The sequence below is a fragment of the Agelaius tricolor genome, unplaced genomic scaffold (assembly GCF_023055355.1).
Source record: "Agelaius tricolor isolate 1412-34295 unplaced genomic scaffold, bAgeTri1.0.p SCAF_16, whole genome shotgun sequence".
NCBI classification, from domain to species: domain Eukaryota; kingdom Metazoa; phylum Chordata; class Aves; order Passeriformes; family Icteridae; genus Agelaius; species Agelaius tricolor.
This window is the reverse complement of record NW_027269276.1, coordinates 12,146,108-12,164,373: the sequence shown is the minus strand read 5'-3', so window position 1 is coordinate 12,164,373 and position 18,266 is coordinate 12,146,108. Positions and strand designations below refer to the sequence as shown.

General features: G+C 42.9%; 1 protein-coding gene across 2 annotated transcripts in view; it reads left to right on the top strand.

Moving 5' to 3' along the window:
• The window catches only part of MYO5A (myosin VA), a 101,841-nt gene that overhangs the window by 24,295 nt on the left and 59,280 nt on the right, over window positions 1-18,266 (top strand). For both annotated transcript variants that reach the window (XM_071441551.1, XM_071441552.1), the window contains exon 4: window positions 3,748-3,892. In XM_071441551.1, the coding sequence (XP_071297652.1) occupies window positions 3,748-3,892 (145 nt within the window). The remainder of the gene's footprint in view (window positions 1-3,747; window positions 3,893-18,266) is intronic.

Genomic DNA, 18,266 nt, shown 5'->3' with positions numbered 1-18,266 from the left:
CATGGCAGAGCTCTTGTATGAAAAGGCTTTTGTGCAGCTGGAGCCTCACGGCCTGAGCTTGTAAGGGCTTTTCAGTCTCAGTTTCATGGTCCCCTAACACCACCATGCCCCCTCCCACAGGCCTGTCTGGGCTGTGTCCTGGCTGCTTGCAGGCAGCATTTCAGAGGCTTTCAAAAGGAATGTGTTTTCTGTTGTGTTTCCCATGTTTGGGAAAACATGAAAAAAGCACATTTCAAGTATTCCCCAGTGCAGCTGTAGTTGTGGTTGGTTTTATCGTTTTTGGCTGGTTTTATCATTTCTCCTGGGCTGGGAGGAGGAGCTCCTTTAGCTCTCTGTGCCTGTGTCTGCCAAAGGGCCTGGCATGGCAGAGCTGGGGCAGCTGCTTTTGCTCCCAGACCAGACCCAGGTGGTTCTGGGAGCTGCTGGATGTTTGTGAGGAGGGAGTGGAGCCAGCAGTGTGGGGGCTCCTGGTGCTCAGAGGGAAGGAGGTGTTGGAGGCTCAGCACTGCTGAGGAACGTGGGGTGCAGTGGTTTATTCTCTGGGGATGTAGTGCAGTGGTTTATTCTCTGGGGATGTTGTGCAGTGGTTTATTCTCTGGGGATGTTGTGCAGTGGTTTATTCTCTGGGGCTGAGTGGTGTCAGAGGCTGAGCAAAACAGAGTTGGCATGTCAGCCCCTGAAAACCTGAGCCTTTGGCCACAGCATCACCTTCCAGACTTCTCCATTAGCTCCCATCCTGCTGCAGGGAACTGCCCCTCTGCAGAGATCATTGCCTTGGAGCTCAGCCTTGGGGGCTGCATTTCCCTCCTAAATGTGACTCTCCCCTCAGCCAGGTCAGCTCAAATAGCCTGTGAGGGTGGGTTGGGCTCACCCAGTTTATGCAGCCCAAAGGAGACTCAAACCACTTCAATGCATCAAGAGAATCATAGTAGCAATATTCTCAGCAGTGGAACTGAAACAGGAATGCATGGATGGATAATTGTCCAGGGCCCTAGGAATGAATTCAACCATGCTAAGTGTAATATGTCAAATGGAGATTAAATTCTTTAAAATTTCACTTTGAAGTAATTCAAACTTTTAAACAGAAAATCTACTGATTTCTCAATTTCAAGTCAGCCTTTCACCAGCAATTCAGAGGTGATTTATAACTTTGCTTTACTGTTGGAAACATGAAATGAGAAATTAATGAAGGAAGTTGAAAAGTTACAAAGGAAAACTTGAATGCTTACATGGAAAAACTGCTTTGGCTGTGGTGAAAACTCAGTGAATCTTGCTGATTAGTTCAGGTTAGTAAAAAGTACTGCCTTCTATGCAGGAGAGCAAACTCTAAATTGATAAATTGCTTATGTTTATGTCCAGTTTGGCCATAGATGAGTATGTTCAAAGCAAAAGAATGGGATAGGCTTACTTTGAGCATATATAAAGAAGAATGGCACACAGAGTATCCAGAGTTCAACTTAGTGTAATTGCAAGAACAAAACCACATGTAAATCTGATTTAGAAAGGGCCATATTTCTTAAAATAGCAATATGATTTAGTGGAGATAAAGAGAAGTTATATGTAAATTAATCTGGATTATAGCTCTGTGAGGCAGACTGGTTTCAAAGTTCCACAGAAAGCAAATAATTCCTGACTCACTTGTTTTGGTTATGTCCAGATGGTAGTTGCTTGTAGATTTTGCAGATTGCTACTGAAGTTAAGTGTTTTAATATGCTGGAGACTCGCCACGGGGCTGCTTGTTCCCAATTCAAGGGTTTATTTTTGCCAGCATAACCAAAAGCAGGAGGGAATTGTCAGAAGTCTCACAGATTTTTTTTTTAATGTCTCTTTGATGAGACTTGCAGGCCTGAGAGGCTCAGCTTGGTGGTGCACTGTATTTCACTTTTTACTGCTTTTTCTAAGGGCAGGTGTTAAAAATTGACCCACAAATTATTCCTCGAGTCCTGTAGTACTGAGGTCACTTGTGTCCCTAACCCCCACTCTGAGTTTTTGGGTCATCAGTACAGCATTAGAACTTGGCATGAGTGTTTATAGGGATTTTTCCCTGGAGCTCCTGAGTCATTTCAGTGAAGTTGTGGCTGATGGAAAAACACCAACCCTCCTCACATGGGCGTGTCAGACATAAAACTTGCTGTGTGTTTGAGGAAATAGATCAAGGCCTCTCAGATCTCTCCCTAAAACATATCCTCTTGTTTCATGCTTTTGCTATGGTTTGTGCTTGATCTATAGATGCATGAAAGGGTTTAAAAATTGGTTGATGCTCCCAGCAGTGCCAGACTGTAGATGCTTTCATTTCCCTCATCCCAGCTTTTCCATGGAAAATTTCTTAGATAGATATCACCAGACTGTAATCTGCACAGAGCAGAGAGCTGGGCTCAGCACTGAGGAAGTCTGTGTGTGTAAGAGTGAATTTCAGAGTAAATTTAGAAGCAAGTTGAGTGCTATGGAAACGCTTCTGAGGCAGGTTCTTCAGGGATGGGTTGTCCAGGCATGCTTGGTGCAGTCACTGTGCAGCCATCTGCAGCTGCATTGCCACACTTAGGCACCAAAATAAGAAATTCTTGTTTTAAAATGTCCACAGTTAAAATTAGAGGGGCTGTTTTTCCCCCTTATCACCTTGTCAAGGTGAGGAGGACTTGCCATGTCAAGGGGGCACAGTGTGCCTGTCACAGCTGGCTCTCACATGGTCTCACTGGTCAGTGTTTCCACCCTGCACAGAGCAAATAAGCTTTCCCTACCTGTTGTAAATGCTGCAGGAGAGAAAGTTATAAGGAATCTTTGTCAGATTATTCCTGTGGGTAGAGCAGTCCTCATTTCTCATGAAAAAGAGAATTGTCCCAAAAACATAAATGAGGTCTCACTGTTTGTTGCAAGGAAGTTTGTAAAGAGTAAGATTTAAGTTTTCCTGTGCAGGGAGAGTTAAAGAATGGCATGAATTTAGAAGGGCTGTAGTGATGAGTTGTATTAAAAAACCACATATGTGTTTAATTGGTATGGAATACTTAGAAAATGAGAGGTGTAAGTACAAGCTCAGTTGTATCAGATGAGGGTGTCCTGGTGCCTTCTAGAGCGGTAATTGCCTTATTTCCTGACTGGGTGCTGCTCTGTGTCAGCCCTATGAAATATGTCTACTGTTGGGTTTTTTCATGCCTCTGACCAGGAGGTTGTCCTGCCTGATTGGCAGAGGTGCCTTGGGATCCAAATTACACTGTGGCTGTACACTGTTGCTTATTACAAAAACTGAGGGTGTCATTCTTTCACAACAGCTGAAGGGTTACCACACTGCACATACCCCAACTGGCAGTCAGTGAGACCACTCAGTAGTTACACTTCACAAATTACAGTGTCTCTGGTAGTTCAGAGTAAAACACAGGGAAATACAATGCACATTCATTGGGTTACTGCACTAAACAGGCAATATTTCAAATATGCACATTCTGAATCTCTTTGGATTGTGCATGCTAGCTTTAGAAAAGGCAGATAGAAAGAAAAGGTAAAATGTTGTCCCTGATGTGTTTAGCAAAGCAGTGTGGAAGTCAACTCATGGCACTTTGTGTGTGCAGAGCTATATTCAGAATAAATATCTGTTGAAGTCGGTAATATCAGATCCTTATTCTTTAACGTTTTTAGAAAGATTAGAACAATACTTGATGTTTCTGATGCTCAGAAAACCATTTCTGCTAGGGTTTGTTTTTTTTTTTTTTGAAGCAGCTATTAATCATTGCTTTTGTTTAATTTCCTTTGTAGGTATTGTTTTAGTGGCCATAAATCCTTATGAGCAGCTGCCTATCTATGGCGAAGACATCATCAATGCCTACAGTGGCCAGAACATGGGGGACATGGACCCACATATCTTTGCAGTGGCTGAGGAGGCATACAAGCAGATGGCCAGGTTTGTAGACCAGAGTCTTGAAGTCACTGTTTGTCTGAAAGGAATATAAAACAAAGCTTCTGGCTGATGCTCTTCTCTTTAATTTATAGCTTGTGAAATATTTTGCAGTGTCTGTCTTTTATCCAGTGTTTCAGTACATTTCACAAGGGGAAGTGTTGCCTAAGTTAGTGAACAGTAAAGCTTTATGAATGCTGTGGAGATCATGGCCACTGACACTTAGCAGGAATTATCACAGATCTTGTCAGTATTTAGGTCTAAAATTAGCCCTGTGCTTTAGATGATTTTTTCATTTGATTACCAAAATAAAGAGATATTTTTTTAATCGTCAGTGGATTATTAGAGAGAAAAGGGCCAGGTTCTCAGCTGTTTTGTGTTTGTGTGTGATACTGACAAGAGAAAAGAAATCACTGGGCTTATGAGTGCTATTATAGGCTCCTGGCTGTGTCAGTAATGTCCCAGCTACGTAATCTGCCTGTGGCTGTTGTTGACTGGAATTAAGAGGGAGCAGAGGGAGGATTGCAAAGAGTGCCTGGAAACTGAGTCTCTAAGGACACTGCAACAGCTGTGCAGGAAATCCTCATTTTGTTAGATGTTGCATCAAAATGGGCTTGTCACCCAAGGGCAGTGGTTAGCAGGAACTTCTTCCTCTTAGCCCCAAGAGCCTGCAGTTAGGGGAGCTGTTGAAATATTTCATTTGAAATATTTCATTTCTAGGATAAAGGTCTTTTGGGCTGCTGTGTGGTCTTTGGTTAGCAGGATGCTCCTGCTATCCTCACTGGTTAGCTTCAAGCTGTTGGTATAGTTTTCCTTGTTGGCAATACAGCTGATGATCAAATGAATCAAGTAAAACACTGAAAGATCTCTGGATTATCTGTGATGGCCCTTAAGCTATGCTGCAGGTGAGGGAGGCAAGGGGAGAATGAGTTGAAAATTATAAAGTCTTCATGTTTGAAGTCAGCTATCCATTCATTTAAGAGTCTTAAGAACTAGACTAGTGGATGGATAGAATGGATAAAATGAATGGGATGGATAAAATGTTTGTCACGTGCACATGTGAATACAGTGATCTGGAATACCCAGGTAATAGATAACTTCAAAAGAAAACAGTTCAGTGCAACATTTCATGACTTAGAGTAATTGCAAAAGAGCCAGTGTTTCAAAAATACCCTTATCTTGGGTTAACTCCAAACAGCAACTCAGCACCATGCAGCCACTTGCTTACTCCCTCCCTCCCTCACTGGGATGGGGGAGAGAAACTCATGGGTTGAGATAAGAACAGGTTAATAATTGAAATAAAGTAAAATAATATAAAATAATAACAACAACAGTACAAGCAATGAAAAGGAAAGAGAGAAAGAGGAGTAAGACCCAAGACAGAGAAGTGATGCCCAGTAAAATTGCTGACCAGCTGCTGACCAATGGCCAGCCATTCCCCAGGCAGCCATCAGCCCCAGTTTATATCCTGGGCATGATGTTCCTGGGTGTGGAAAATGCCCTGGCCAGCTGGGGTCAGCTGTCCTGGCTGTGCTCCCTCTGAGCTCCTTGTGCCCCTGCTCAGTGCCAGGGCATGAGGCTCTGACCAGCCCTGGCTGCAGGTGACCCTGCTCAGCCCCAGCCAAGGTGTCACTGTGCTCTCAGCATTGCTCCCACAACCCCAAAGTGCAGCACTGCACCAGCTGCCAGGAAGAAAATTTCCTCTATTCTAGCTGAAACCAGGACAGCTCTACACCCACACTGTTGGATGGCAGAGATATCTGCCTTACTTCCTTTCTGCTCAGAAAATAGATCTATAATCTGGTGTGGAAATAAAAAGGCAAAACTGTGTGTTATGATAGTCACATCTTCTGCATGTCTCCTTCATCACTGCTGTTTTAAACACACTTGGTTCTCAAGTCCCTTTAAAATCTGTGTAAAATAAAACTTTATCAACCTTATTTTATGTCTGAGGCTTGGTGCAGTGGTCTGAAATTCTAGTCAGTGATGGCTGTCATCCAAATTTACAGAATTTTTGTTCTTAACATTAACCAGGGGAAGTAAGAGATTGGAGAGGGATCTGTCTGCACTGGCCAGCTCTAACCCCTGCCTGAGGTGGGCTTGCCTCCTCCTGGTGCTGAAATGCCAAATTGCTGATCACCTGTGCTCTGTGTGCCTGTGCCATGGAGGTGTCTGTCTGCCACCCCTGGCATTCTCTGCTGCTGGGCACACAGGGGGGCTGAGATTTTGGCTGGAGCTTCCTCTATGGCTTTTCCTCCTTGCGTTAATTACCTTCAGCTCCTCAGCTCTGCCGCTGCCTGCGGCAGTTCTGCTGTCCTGAATAACAACAAACAAGATGTGGTAGGAGTTCCTTTTTGAAACAAATGATGAGAAATTGTATGACTGTGGAGATTAGCTTAAATAAGCCTTCTGAATTATTTAATTAATTACTTTGTGTCTCTGTTATAAACAATTTGTTATTTTTTTTATGACTGACAGTACTTTCATGGTTGCAAAATGAAATCTGGGCACGCAATGCAACTGAAAAAAATTTTCTACACTGAAGTAACAATTTAATTGTGTTAGCTTTTCAATGTTTATTTCCTTTTCTATTTGTTTGGGGATTTTTTTGCCTTGTTTTTAAGAACTTTTTCTGTCATTACAGCATACCAGTTTCAGTCATTGAATTTAGTTTTCTATTGCTGCTTAGAATTACTAAATCCCACCCTTTAACTTCACTGATGTTTTTTATACTCTGAACAAATCACCTTTACCTCTGAATTATGAAGTCAGAGAAAAAGAACTCCAGTTTTACATTTCTGCAGCTGACTATTTAAAAATGAAAATCAGATTGTCTGTGACTGCTGTATTAACATTTTATTAAGTGCATTGCATATTCATGTGATAGCTAGTCATATGGCATTAATCTGCATTTATCTGTGTAATTGGTGAGATTTATTTTTCTCTTGTTTCTGATCGTTCCTAACTCCATGTTTAAATGATCACTGGAATAATTAGTCATGATGCTCCTATCCTTAAGGCTTCAGTGAGCTCTTCTAAATATTTACTCCTTAGGTCTTCTTGTTAATTTATAATTTAGTGATTTAGAGTTTGTTCTTTCCAGCTTCATTGCTTCATCTGCTGCGGCTGAGAAACTCCATCCATGTGCACGGTTAACTAAATGATCTCTGGAGCCTTCTTCAGCCAGAGAAAATGCCCCATGGCAGAAATCTGGAAAGCCAGTGACTAAATATTTGCATTGTGCTTTCAGAAAAATACAGTGCAAAAATATTGCCCACTGGAGTGACAGGGATGGAGCTCACATCTGGCTTGTGCAGAAATGATACAGCAATTGCTTGGGGTTGATTGCAGTGCAAAGCAGCACATAAAGATTCCTTTGCATGTGGCATTTCCTGCTGAGTGGGTTCCAAGTGATGGGTACATGCTGCTGGGAAGTGCTGGGCCTGCTTGAGCCTCTTTATTTCCTCTTCCTGCAGTACTTCTGTCCCCAGTTTCCAGTGGAGGGTTAGTGGGGGGGGAGCATGGCTCATCTTTACCCAGAGCCAACAGTAAAATAAGTGGGTACTGTCTGCTTGGTAGCTTCTTGTCTTTTTCAGTGCAGGAAAACACGCACAGCTCTTAAGACTAATCTCATTTTGGATTAGTATTTCTTTCCTTTTCCCCTTTCCCTTCTCTTCCTCCCCTGTCATCTGTGTCTTTGTACCTGTTTCCTTTTCTCTCTCCATCTCCTGCTGCTGCTCTGCACAGACTGACAGCTTTGTTTCAGACACCTTTCCTCTGCTGTGCCTAAAATAAGCAATGATCTAGTTTTACAGCTGCTCTTAAAGTCTGCTGGGCTGAGGGCTCTGAGTGCTCCATCCTCAGCAGTGACTCTGTTGGTTTGGGCTGTATGAGCCCCAGGCTGAGGGTTTGGAGCAGGTCTCCTGCTCTGTCCAAGGACTGTGCCAGTGGAGGGAGCAGGGTCATTCAGCTGGGGATGTGTCCATGTGGTGTTTGTGCACAGAGGCTCTGTAGGTGCAGCTCTGACAAGCTGTGCTCCTGGAGAGAGCTGGGACCTGCCCTCAAGGGCTCTGCTCAGCCATGGCAGCATGCTGTCCATGGATTCCTCTCTCCATTTGAGTGTATATTACGGGCTTGGGGCTCTTTAAGGCAGATGAGTGACGTAGAAGGAAGAAAATCATTATTGAAGAATATTTTTTTGTCCCAGAAATATAAACCTCAATGTCTGCATGTGGGTGTTTGCATATGTTGATTCCTTTGAGCTGTGATGCATGCCACTTTTGTATGTCAGTGTTTCCAAATTGTTACCAAAACCCAAGTTCAGTCTTCAGTTACCCCTCTGTGGTAACTATGAAAATTGAAGCAAAGCTTCAGTTGCCAAACATTTTATTTTTTATTTTCAATTGCAACTTCTGTAGGAATCACAACCTTCAGCAGGTGCATCTCATTTTCTTTGTAATGTTCAATAGAATATTCAATACATTTTTAACTCTATGGTTTGCAGTAAGATGTTGATGATTATACTCTTGAAACTGTTAGGAATTGCATTAATATATGAGAGTTATGATTATCAGTTTCCTAACACTATTAGGGAAAAATCACTCCTTCACTGGATTCTTTCCCTTGCCTAGTGATGGTATATTACAGTAATTAAGAGAATGTATTTTTTTTATCAGCACTTTGTTGGTCTGATTTCTTCCATCCTACTTGTGGTTGATGGGAGATACAGCAAATTCAATTTAATAAATTAACTTTGAGATTTTCTTCTGATTAATTAGTGAAGTTGTCTAGCATCATTTAAGTTGAAAGAAACCTCTGCAAACAGAATTGCATACTGATGAGATCCATACAAACCTTAATGAATGCCAGTGTGGGAAACAACAGTGTTTAAAGTATCAATTTCCAAAGTTTTGCTTTTTCTGTTTGGACAAAGTATAGTCATTTATTTAGTGGTACTGTGTAGCTTTTTTATTAAATTGCCTTTAATAAGCAGGCTGCCTCTCTGTTTTGTCAGCTTTTCTGTGTGTCTGATGGCTTTCACCTACAGGAAGATATTTTTCTATCACTTTTTGTTCAAAAGCAAGCTTGGTGAGCTGTTGAGTAGGTGTTTTGAAAACATCTTTATTGACAGTCTCCAGTTATCCCAGGCATCCCAAGATGATGTCCTCTTATAAAAATGCACATTTGGTCAGCTGCTGCTTTGCTTCTGAGTGTCTGATAAATGGATACTGTATCTTCCCCTGGCAGGAGTCATGGCAGGGATGATTCACAGCCTATAACAGATGTGAATTTAGTTGTGGAATGAGAGCCTGCTCTGGTGGGTGCTGGACAAACACACAGTGGCCTTCCTCCACTTGTGGCCATGACACAGGACTGCTTGGGTTACAGATCTGCCTTGGAAAGAGATGGCATTTCTGGGCCCCTATGGTTAGATGCAAAGGGAAGAGTCTTCCTTTCTGATGAGAACATTTTGGAGTAGTTTCTTACACTTGGAGCCTGACATTTTATGGTGTCACAGGTAGAAGATGGCAGATGGGGGAATCAGCCTGCCATAACATGAGGGGCTCCTTGTCCAAGCAGTGATTGTTTTGAGGCAGCAGAAGGGTTAAGTGTGGCTGTAGCTGGCAGCTGGAGTTCACATGAGGTGTCCTGCTGGTAGCTAAGCTGTGAGCTTCCCAAACTGTTGCAGGAGTGACCTCTGCCTAATCCCTGGCTGCAGCAGTTGCAGGGTGCTGGCTCATCTCTGTGCCCTCTGCAGTGCAATCTGGCATGTGCTGACCTCAGGTTTCCTCATTTGTGTGTGTTCAGAGATGTTACTGACAATTCGTTATCTTTTTGCCTTTTGGCATTTTTACAGTCAAGAGCTGTGTTTCCTGGATGTAATTATAATGGCAAGTGGTGCATTTTGTTAATTAAAAAAAAAAAAGTGCATCTTCTGATTATGAGAGCATTGCAGAATGTTTTTACCAAGCTGTTGTTGAAGACAAACAAAGATTCTTAAGAACTTGAGCTGTTTTGCAGTGGTTGAGTTTGCAGCTGGAACAGACTCATGAGAATTCAGGTTGTGAATAATAATATTATTTCATCTTTGCTTTGCATGTTTGATGAGCAGATGCCAAAGTTCTTTACTTTGGGAGAGAGAAGAGATCAACATCATTGCTTCCATTTTATAAGCTGGAGCAGACATGGGGATTGGGAGGGAGCTTTGGTGAGTTCACCAAGGTGGTAAAAGCAGAGCTTTGAGCCCCTGAATCAGAAATCCCAGTCCTGTGGCTGGTGACTTGGTGACACCAGCTTGACAATAAAATATGTGAGAAGAGAGTGTGTAACTGGCAGTGGAGTTCAGTTCAATGCCCTCAGTGTACAAAAATGAGCAAATGAGCTGCATTTTTCATGCCCTCCTTTTCCTGCAGCATCAAAGGGTCTCTGTGCCAGGTATCATCTATTCCTAATAACATTTGCTTTCACTGAGGGTTCCATGTGTTCCAGGCACTTTTCAAGCCCTACCAAAGCCTGTCTCCTCTGATACTGGAGTCTCCATTTCTGCTTTGTAGAAGACAAGGCAGACGTGGTGTGCTGTGGCCAGGCCTGGATCAGCCTGGAGTTGGTCCCAGGCACTGAGGTTCCTGTCACTGGCCCTGTGCTCAGAGCATCCTCTTTTCTCCAGCAGCTAAAGATGTCAGTGAGAAATGCTGTTAGGCTTAAAAAAAAAACAAGTTAAACTGGAAATATATTTAGAAATGAGATTAAAGAACATGGTTTATTGGACTGATGTTTCATGCTTATTAAAAGTGAATGCTTTTAGAAAGAATTAATTAAGAATTAACTGCTTAGTCAGGAGCAATTGTTGTGACTCAAGGTTGCAGCTGAAGAATTCTCTGAATTGTTAATGTGTGGCATCTGTGAAGACTGGGATGTGTCAGGCCAGAGCATGTTAGAGCCAGGCTGTCAGAATAAACCAATGCATGCAGCCCGTGAAGGTGGAACAGACACAGAAATGTGGCTGCTGTTCTGTGCTTGATTCTGTGGCAAAGCACTTGTAACTCAGTTTTTCTTTTGTGTTCTTTTGCTCTTTGCCCATCACGTCACTACAGAATGGTTCAGAGCACTTCAGCCTCTGGTAACCATCCTTGGGGCTTACCTAGCACTTTGCACATTCTGGATATGTTACAGATGTGAATTCACACACCAGCTCTTGGAGGGTGGGAGAAATGAACGATGTGTGTCAGGCTGCACCTTTGGGATGTGCCAGAGCAGGTGAATTTGGAGGCTCTGGCACTGGGAGTGCCGTGGCTCCAAAGGGGAAGGGGCTGTGCCTGCTGCTCCAACAGCACTGCAAGAGGGACAATAACTTGGGAAATCAAGGATAAGGGTAGTAGGGGTGAAGGTAGAGCTCTTACCAGGTCTGCCTGGTTGCAGGGAAGGTGAGGGAGAGCAGCTCAGCAGCTGCAGAGGAAATGGCAAGGTGTGCTTGTGCAGCGTGGGCTTGAAGCAGTTGGAAAATAAGAGGACAAAGCAGGGGAACTTTCCCATTCTAAGGGGGCCACTAGCCAAATCCAGAAACAGGGGATAACAATTTATTTAAGGCTGTGAAGAACTTTGAGATTTAAATAGTTTATTTGGAAGGTTGATGAAGGGCAAGATGTTGCCTCCTGCCCTCGATGTGAGAGGTGCCAGGAAGGCAGCCCAGAGCTGGCTGCTGCTGCTTTCCAAAAGCATTAGAAAACTGCTGAATGAATTCTTGTTTGTTTATTTATTTATTTATTGAACAGTTAAATTACTTCTGTTTGAAGAGCAAATCCTGGGTTTGTAGAGTTGCCAGGTTTTATAATGGCTCCTAGCAGATGCTGCCTGCCCTGGGCTGAGTTTCAAAGGCCTTTGCACTGGAGGAGTGCAGCTGAGCATGCACAGCCTTGTCTGCTGCCACACAGCACTGCCCTTAGGCAAAGGTGAAGCTAAATATATTGCACTGACTCGTGCTAAACCTCCCAGCACTGGTGGCTTTTACAGCTGCCTTTTATTTTAAGATAAGAGGAGAAGCGATTTTGGTCTTCCAGAAAAAACAGTAATTGTAACAGTGGGAGCATGACAGAAAAGTGGAGCACAGCTGGCCAAAAAATGAACCTGGGACCTACTGTGGTAGGGGACTGGGAGGGCAGCTCTTGAGGAGAGCACAGGCTGATGAGTCTGCAAGAAAAAGCTAAATCCTTGTATCACTCCAAAACCACATTGTGTGCTGAAAGGAGAAGAGTATCCTGGAAAAAAAATGTGGCTATGGTTTGGTTTCAAGTTTACAGTCACTGGTAACTTTAGGAAACATGATTCATTTCAGTGTTTATTGAAATCAGACATATTTAGTGAGCCTTCAGATGAGTTGTGCAAAACCTTATTCATCTTATACCATGGACTTGTCTTTCTGGTGCTTTATTCTTCAGCCTGCATTTGTCAGCTGTGCATCCTCTTTCCTGCCTTGGGAGATGCCAGTCCCTGGAGACAGGGCTGCCTTCAGCCTGATGGGGCTGGGGAGGTCCTTCCTAAATTTCTTAAGGAGTTAATCAAGCTTCTTTCTGTGAAGCTCACAAAACATTCAGTGCTGCAGAGAACTCTCGGCTGTGTATTGATACCTGGTGAACTCTGCTGGGTTTCAGAAGAAAGGAGTTCAACATTTTTTCTGTGGGTAATTATTCCAAGACTGAATGAGCTATTTGGAATATGTGGAGTATTAGATGTACTTTTCTATTCTTTGATTCTGTGATTCCTGTAACAGCAGTACTTCTAAGTTATTTGGGAACACCAATAAATAACATATATAAAGTTGCAGTGATATTTAGCACTTTCACACTGATTTATTTTAAGTGCATTGGGTAAATTTCATTTATTTTGGCTTTTTTACCAGTGCTTCATGGTGACTGAAATTATCCTTATTAAACTGATTTTTTTTAGCCATGCTGTCAAAGATCTGTGGATGTTGTGACTGTAGATCCTACAGGTTATTTTGGTCATATGCTGTCACAAATATACAATGGGGATGCTGGGAGATTGATTGCAAAAATAGGATGTTTATTTTGGTCAGAGTTTTGTTTGTACTGCTGGGGACACTAAATCATGTCAGCTGCATGTATGTACATGTATCCTTGAGAGGTTTGGAAATGCTTTAAGGTGTAAAGCATGAAACATAGCTTAAACAAAGTTTTTGTTGGTCCTTAGTTAATCCTGTGTCTCTCAGAGAAGCTGCAGCTGATGAAAGAACAGCAAGATTTCAAACCTGCCAGCATTTCAGAATGACTCCTGCCTGACCTTTCAGCAATGGCATTAGTTTTTAAGTTATGTTCTTGGGTTGGATCTCCTGCTGCCATAATGCAGCTGTAGAATGGCAAAGCACTAAGCTGCTCTCTGTCTTTGATGGGCATGATGCACACTGGTGTTGGTGGTACCTGTGTGTGAGAACAGGATCTCTCCCAGGAGTTCCCTGAGTCACAGGTTCCTTCCCTGGCAGTTTATGTCAGGTATTTTCATCATTGAAAATTCTCTGTCTTAAAAATGTAAAGCAATTTCAGCCTTACAAATCTGTCTTATCACCACAGAACTGCAGTAGAGGAACAGTGGTGAGATAAAGAGCAAACTCTCACTGCTAAATAAAAGCTATTTATTGTCTACTTGCATTGAAGCAGGAGGGGATTTTAGTTTTTGAAGATCACAGCATCAGGTCTTTAGCAACAGTCTGTGCTGTTTTGAGTTAAATAAAAATGAAATAATCATATGCAATGGGGTTGATGCCCTTACCCATAACCTAAACCTGATATTCCAAAAGAAAATAATAAAGGAGTAGCAACTACACAAGATGGAGAAAAAAAAGGGAGGGGAAAAAAAAAAGAAAAGCCAGGAGATTCAATTAATTAACCTTTTAGCACTGAGGCAGTGAGGAGAGAAGATCTCCTGGAGGTGGTGGCCTTTAAATCACCCTGACAAGAAGCTTCCTTAAAAACATCAGCACCTTGGCACTGTCCTCAAGGTTAACAAACATAAATGATTTAAGATCAAAGGCAACCTAAGTACTAATGCTCTTCTCATTAAATTGCCCTGTTATTTGCTTTCTTCTTTATGTATTAAGAATATTGCACTCTGATCTTTTCTGCAAGCTCATCCCTGTTATGACATGGAGACCATTCAGCTTTGAAGTAGTTCATCACAGGCAAGCATTTCCAAGTCCATATCAGAATCTTTTCAAATCAGCTGTCAGTGATACAATTTTTCCAGGGAGGGATGCTGGTAGCTTGGGTATGAATGGATTGATAGGAGTATTGAGGTTGATGTCAATAATTTCTGTGTTCCTTTTGTTGTCAGTAATTCTGTATTCCTTGTGTTTGTGTTCCCAAGTTGATGTTTGTGGGGGGGGGGGGGGGGGGGGGGGTGCTTATATACATGTATTTAACATTATTTGCTGTGGAGTCATGAGTCTGAAAGCCAAGATCAAGTGATACATCTGATGCATCAGGCATAGGAAGCAAGAAAAGCACAAAAAAAGTGTTGTGCTTTGATGATTCAAAAAAGCTTTGGGCTTCTTTAATCCTCTCTGAAATGCTTATTGATAGAGAGGTTTTTAACTTTTAGTTTTCCTGCTTCAGAGAGAGATTTTCAGTTGGTACAGAGGAAGAAGGTAAACAGAGATATCTGTAAGGATTTTTTAGTCTGTATGTCTTGATTGTCCTGATCTGTTTGGACAGTTTGCTGTGGAAGTGATGACTGGTTTTTGTGGGAAGCAGCTTAAGTGGGTGCAATTTTGAATGAAAATTGTTTGAAAATTATTTGAAAATTGTTTGGAAAAATATTAGCAACTTTGATGTTTGAATTCTTGCACTGGTTTTTCTTTTTTTGCCTCAATTTTTCCTTTGGTCAGCTGAATTGTTACAAGCTGTCCTGGATAATGAGAGCTGTCAGTGGTTGCTCAGTGTTGTTGCAGCACTCTGTACAAATTGGAGGTGCCCAGTGGGTGTTGCTCTTGCTTCCAGTGTATCTGGCAGCTGTGCCCTCCTGAGAGGAGCAGTTCCTCCACACTGAGCTCTTCTGAAAGCATCTACTGCACGTTTTTATCAAGTACAAAATTCAAAGTAGCCAGTGCTGTTAAAAGCATTGCATTAAGATGCATGCACGTCCTCAACGATGGGGTTTTTTCACCTCTTGAGAGCAAGGTGATGCTTTTAAAACCACTTGCTGGTTTCTTGTGTGTTGTCATTGCATTCATAATCTGCAAAACCCTTTTCTGTATGTGAGGTTTCTCAAGGCAGTTTGCAGTGCCCTTTCTTCCTCAGTGCTGAACCTTCTTTGAGCAGAAGCTATCTTCAGTGTTAAATTTTGCAATGTTTATTCAAAGCACAAGAAGCCCCTGTTGCTATGCAGGCTGTAATCTCAAGCTTCCAGGAACTAGGTAAGACTAAATCTTTTCAGTTTTGGCACTCTGACAGTGAATTTCCTCATAAACATATTGCCTGTCAACAAAATTTTGTAGATAAAGTGAAATTGTCTTTAGAAGTTACCAGCCTATGCAGAAATATGGCTCTGTATTATTTTTTGTGATGGAGAATGCCTTAAATTACCTGTTAGGTGTTGCATAGTGTGTCCTCATTCTTGTATTTATCAAGAAATAGCTGTTACCCTCCCATGATTCCCAAAGCATAGGCCTGAGAGAATTTATACAGCAGAGGTCTGAACCAATCCTCTGCTGCTGCAAGCAACCTCAGCCCATCATTTCACATTTCAGCTTGTGAAGTGTCTGGGCCTGTCATCTTAAAATGGCACTTTTGATGTAGTCCTGTCATTCCTTTATTCTTCTGCTGTTCAGAGGCAGCAGAAGCTGAATGTGATCCTGAACATAACGTGGTGTTTCCATGAGTGGTGAATTGCTCCCAAACTGTTTCAGTCTTATCTTTTCAAGCTAATTTGGCTTAATATTGCATCACAGTGATGCAGTTCTGTGTGCTAGGATCTGATTGCTGTCTGCCTTTGGGGGAAAGAGCACTCCTCCACCTCTCATCTCCCAGATTGCTTTTTCTCATTTCTGTTTGCAAAAGCATAATTAAAATGTTCCCTCCATTCAGAAGTAATCTTAATTTTAAAATCATCTATTTACTTGTTTTATGCAGAGAAAAAAAACTGCAGGAAGATGAAATATTGCATAAAATGTGGCATCTGGCTGCAAAGAGGTGTCACACATAAAGCTGTTGCCCTACTTACATGTTTCATTGGATGAAAGTTATAATTATAGCTTTTTTTTCTGACTGGCAACATGTTAAGTACTCAAAATGTCAGGTCAAATGTCAGGGGCTAATGATTTAACTAAAAATAACTCTCAAGGTGTAGTATATATCTGAGAGGGAAGTTGGGTGGTGTCACTTTTGTTTTCTGGGCATTTTTTTCCTTTGTTTTGGTCTTTTAAATTTTTTGTTTTTAGCACAGCTTGATTATGAAAATTTCATTTGATGTAAAAAGATGCTATTCTTTAGACCACTGCTTATACCAAATAGTAAAAAAAAAATAATTCTCACTGCATTTCAAACTTTATCCAAGGGGCTTTGATGCTAGTTTACTTGTTATTTTCCTTTTAGATGTGGTGGGTTTTTTCCTTTAAAGTTTTATGTTGTTAAGGAGCTTCCTGCTGAGCTGGCACAGCTGCCTGGCAGGACCAGAGCACCTCTCAAGGCTGCTTGGAGGTGCAGTGCCCAAGGGGCTGTGGCAGGAGGAGCTCATCCCCTGCTGCTCTTTGGGTTGTGCTGCTCTGTCCTTTCCCTTTCCAGTGCCCAGTGTCATCTGGGGTGTTTTGTTGTGCTTTCCTTTCTCTCTGGCAAGCAGCACAAAGAATAATATGCTAGAGGATGGCCAGTGCAGTGTGTTAAAGCAGAACAATGGATTAATGTACTGGGGGAGACAAGAGCAGCCCTGAGTGTGGATGGAGGACACTGCTGCAGACACTGAGGAGCCCTTTGTGTGCCTTGGTGCCTGCTGCAGACACTCAGAGTCCCTGCAGGAGGGACACAGCAATGCCTGCAGCTCACACACAGTCCCTGCAGGAGGGACACAGCAATGCCTGCAGCTCAGAGTCCCTGCAGGAGGGACACAGCAATGCCTGCAGCTCACACACAGTCCCTGCAGGAGGGACACAGCAATGCTTGCAGCTCACACACAGTCCCTGCAGAAGGGACACAGCAATGCTTGCAGCTCAGAGTCCCTGCAGGAGGGACACAGCAATGCCTGCAGCTCAGAGTCCCTGCAGGAGGGACACAGCAATGCCTGCAGCTCACACAGGGTCCCTGCAGGAGGGACACAGCAATGCCTGCAGCTCACACACAGTCCCTGCAGGAGGGACACAGCAATGCTTGCAGCTCACACACACAGTCCCTGCAGGAGGGACACAGCAATGCCTGCAGCTCACACAGGGTCCCTGCAGGAGGGACACAGCAATGCCTGCAGCTCACACAGAGTCCCTGCAGGAGGGACACAGCAATGCCTGCAGCTCACACAGGGTCCCTGCAGGAGGGACACAGCAATGCTTGCAGCTCACACACACACAGTCAGTCCCTGCAGAAGGGACACAGCAATGCTTGCAGCTCACACAGTCCCTGTTTGCAGCTCACACACAGTCCCTGCAGGATGGACACAGCAATGCTTGCACCTCACACAGAGTCCCTGCAGGAGGGACACAGCAATGCCTGCAGCTCAGAGTCCCTGCAGGAGGGACACAGCAATGCCTGCAGCTCAGGGTCCCTGCAGGCAGGACACAGCAATGCTTGCAGCTCACACAGAGCAAAGCCTCTCTTCTCCAGGCCCATGGTGCAGTGTGGATGTGTGTATGGACTCAGACAGCAATGAAATAATGGATCCCTTATTCCTGGGCACATGAGTGTGTGCTAAGGAGAAGAGAACTCTTCATTTCTTATGACGTAGGGGAAAGAAACTCTGGCTAATTAGCAACAGTATTGTTAAGGAGGAATTATTTCAAACCCATTTTTTCATTACTGTCTTTGTAAAAGTGGAACTCCTGAGAAGAGACTAAGGACTGCAAAACCAGCGTGTGTTTTCTGTGCTCCCACACATGTCCTTCAGGAATGTGACAGTGAGAATGAGACACCTTTATTTCCATGTCTTTTCTTGGCAAAAGAGCTTGTTTTTTATTGACAGTTTTGTCAGAAGTCTGAGTGAGTTTGCATTCCTTGGTTTTTTGAAAGCTTTTTGTGCTTTGGGGACTAAAAAATCTTAACCATCAGAGGATCCATTTCATAGAGCTTCCTCAGAATTCAGATATTTAATGCATCAAACAGCTGGTGATCTACAAATGAAAAGCTTGTTCTGTTGTTGCCTATCTCCTGTGTTAGGCAGTCCCTGCAAT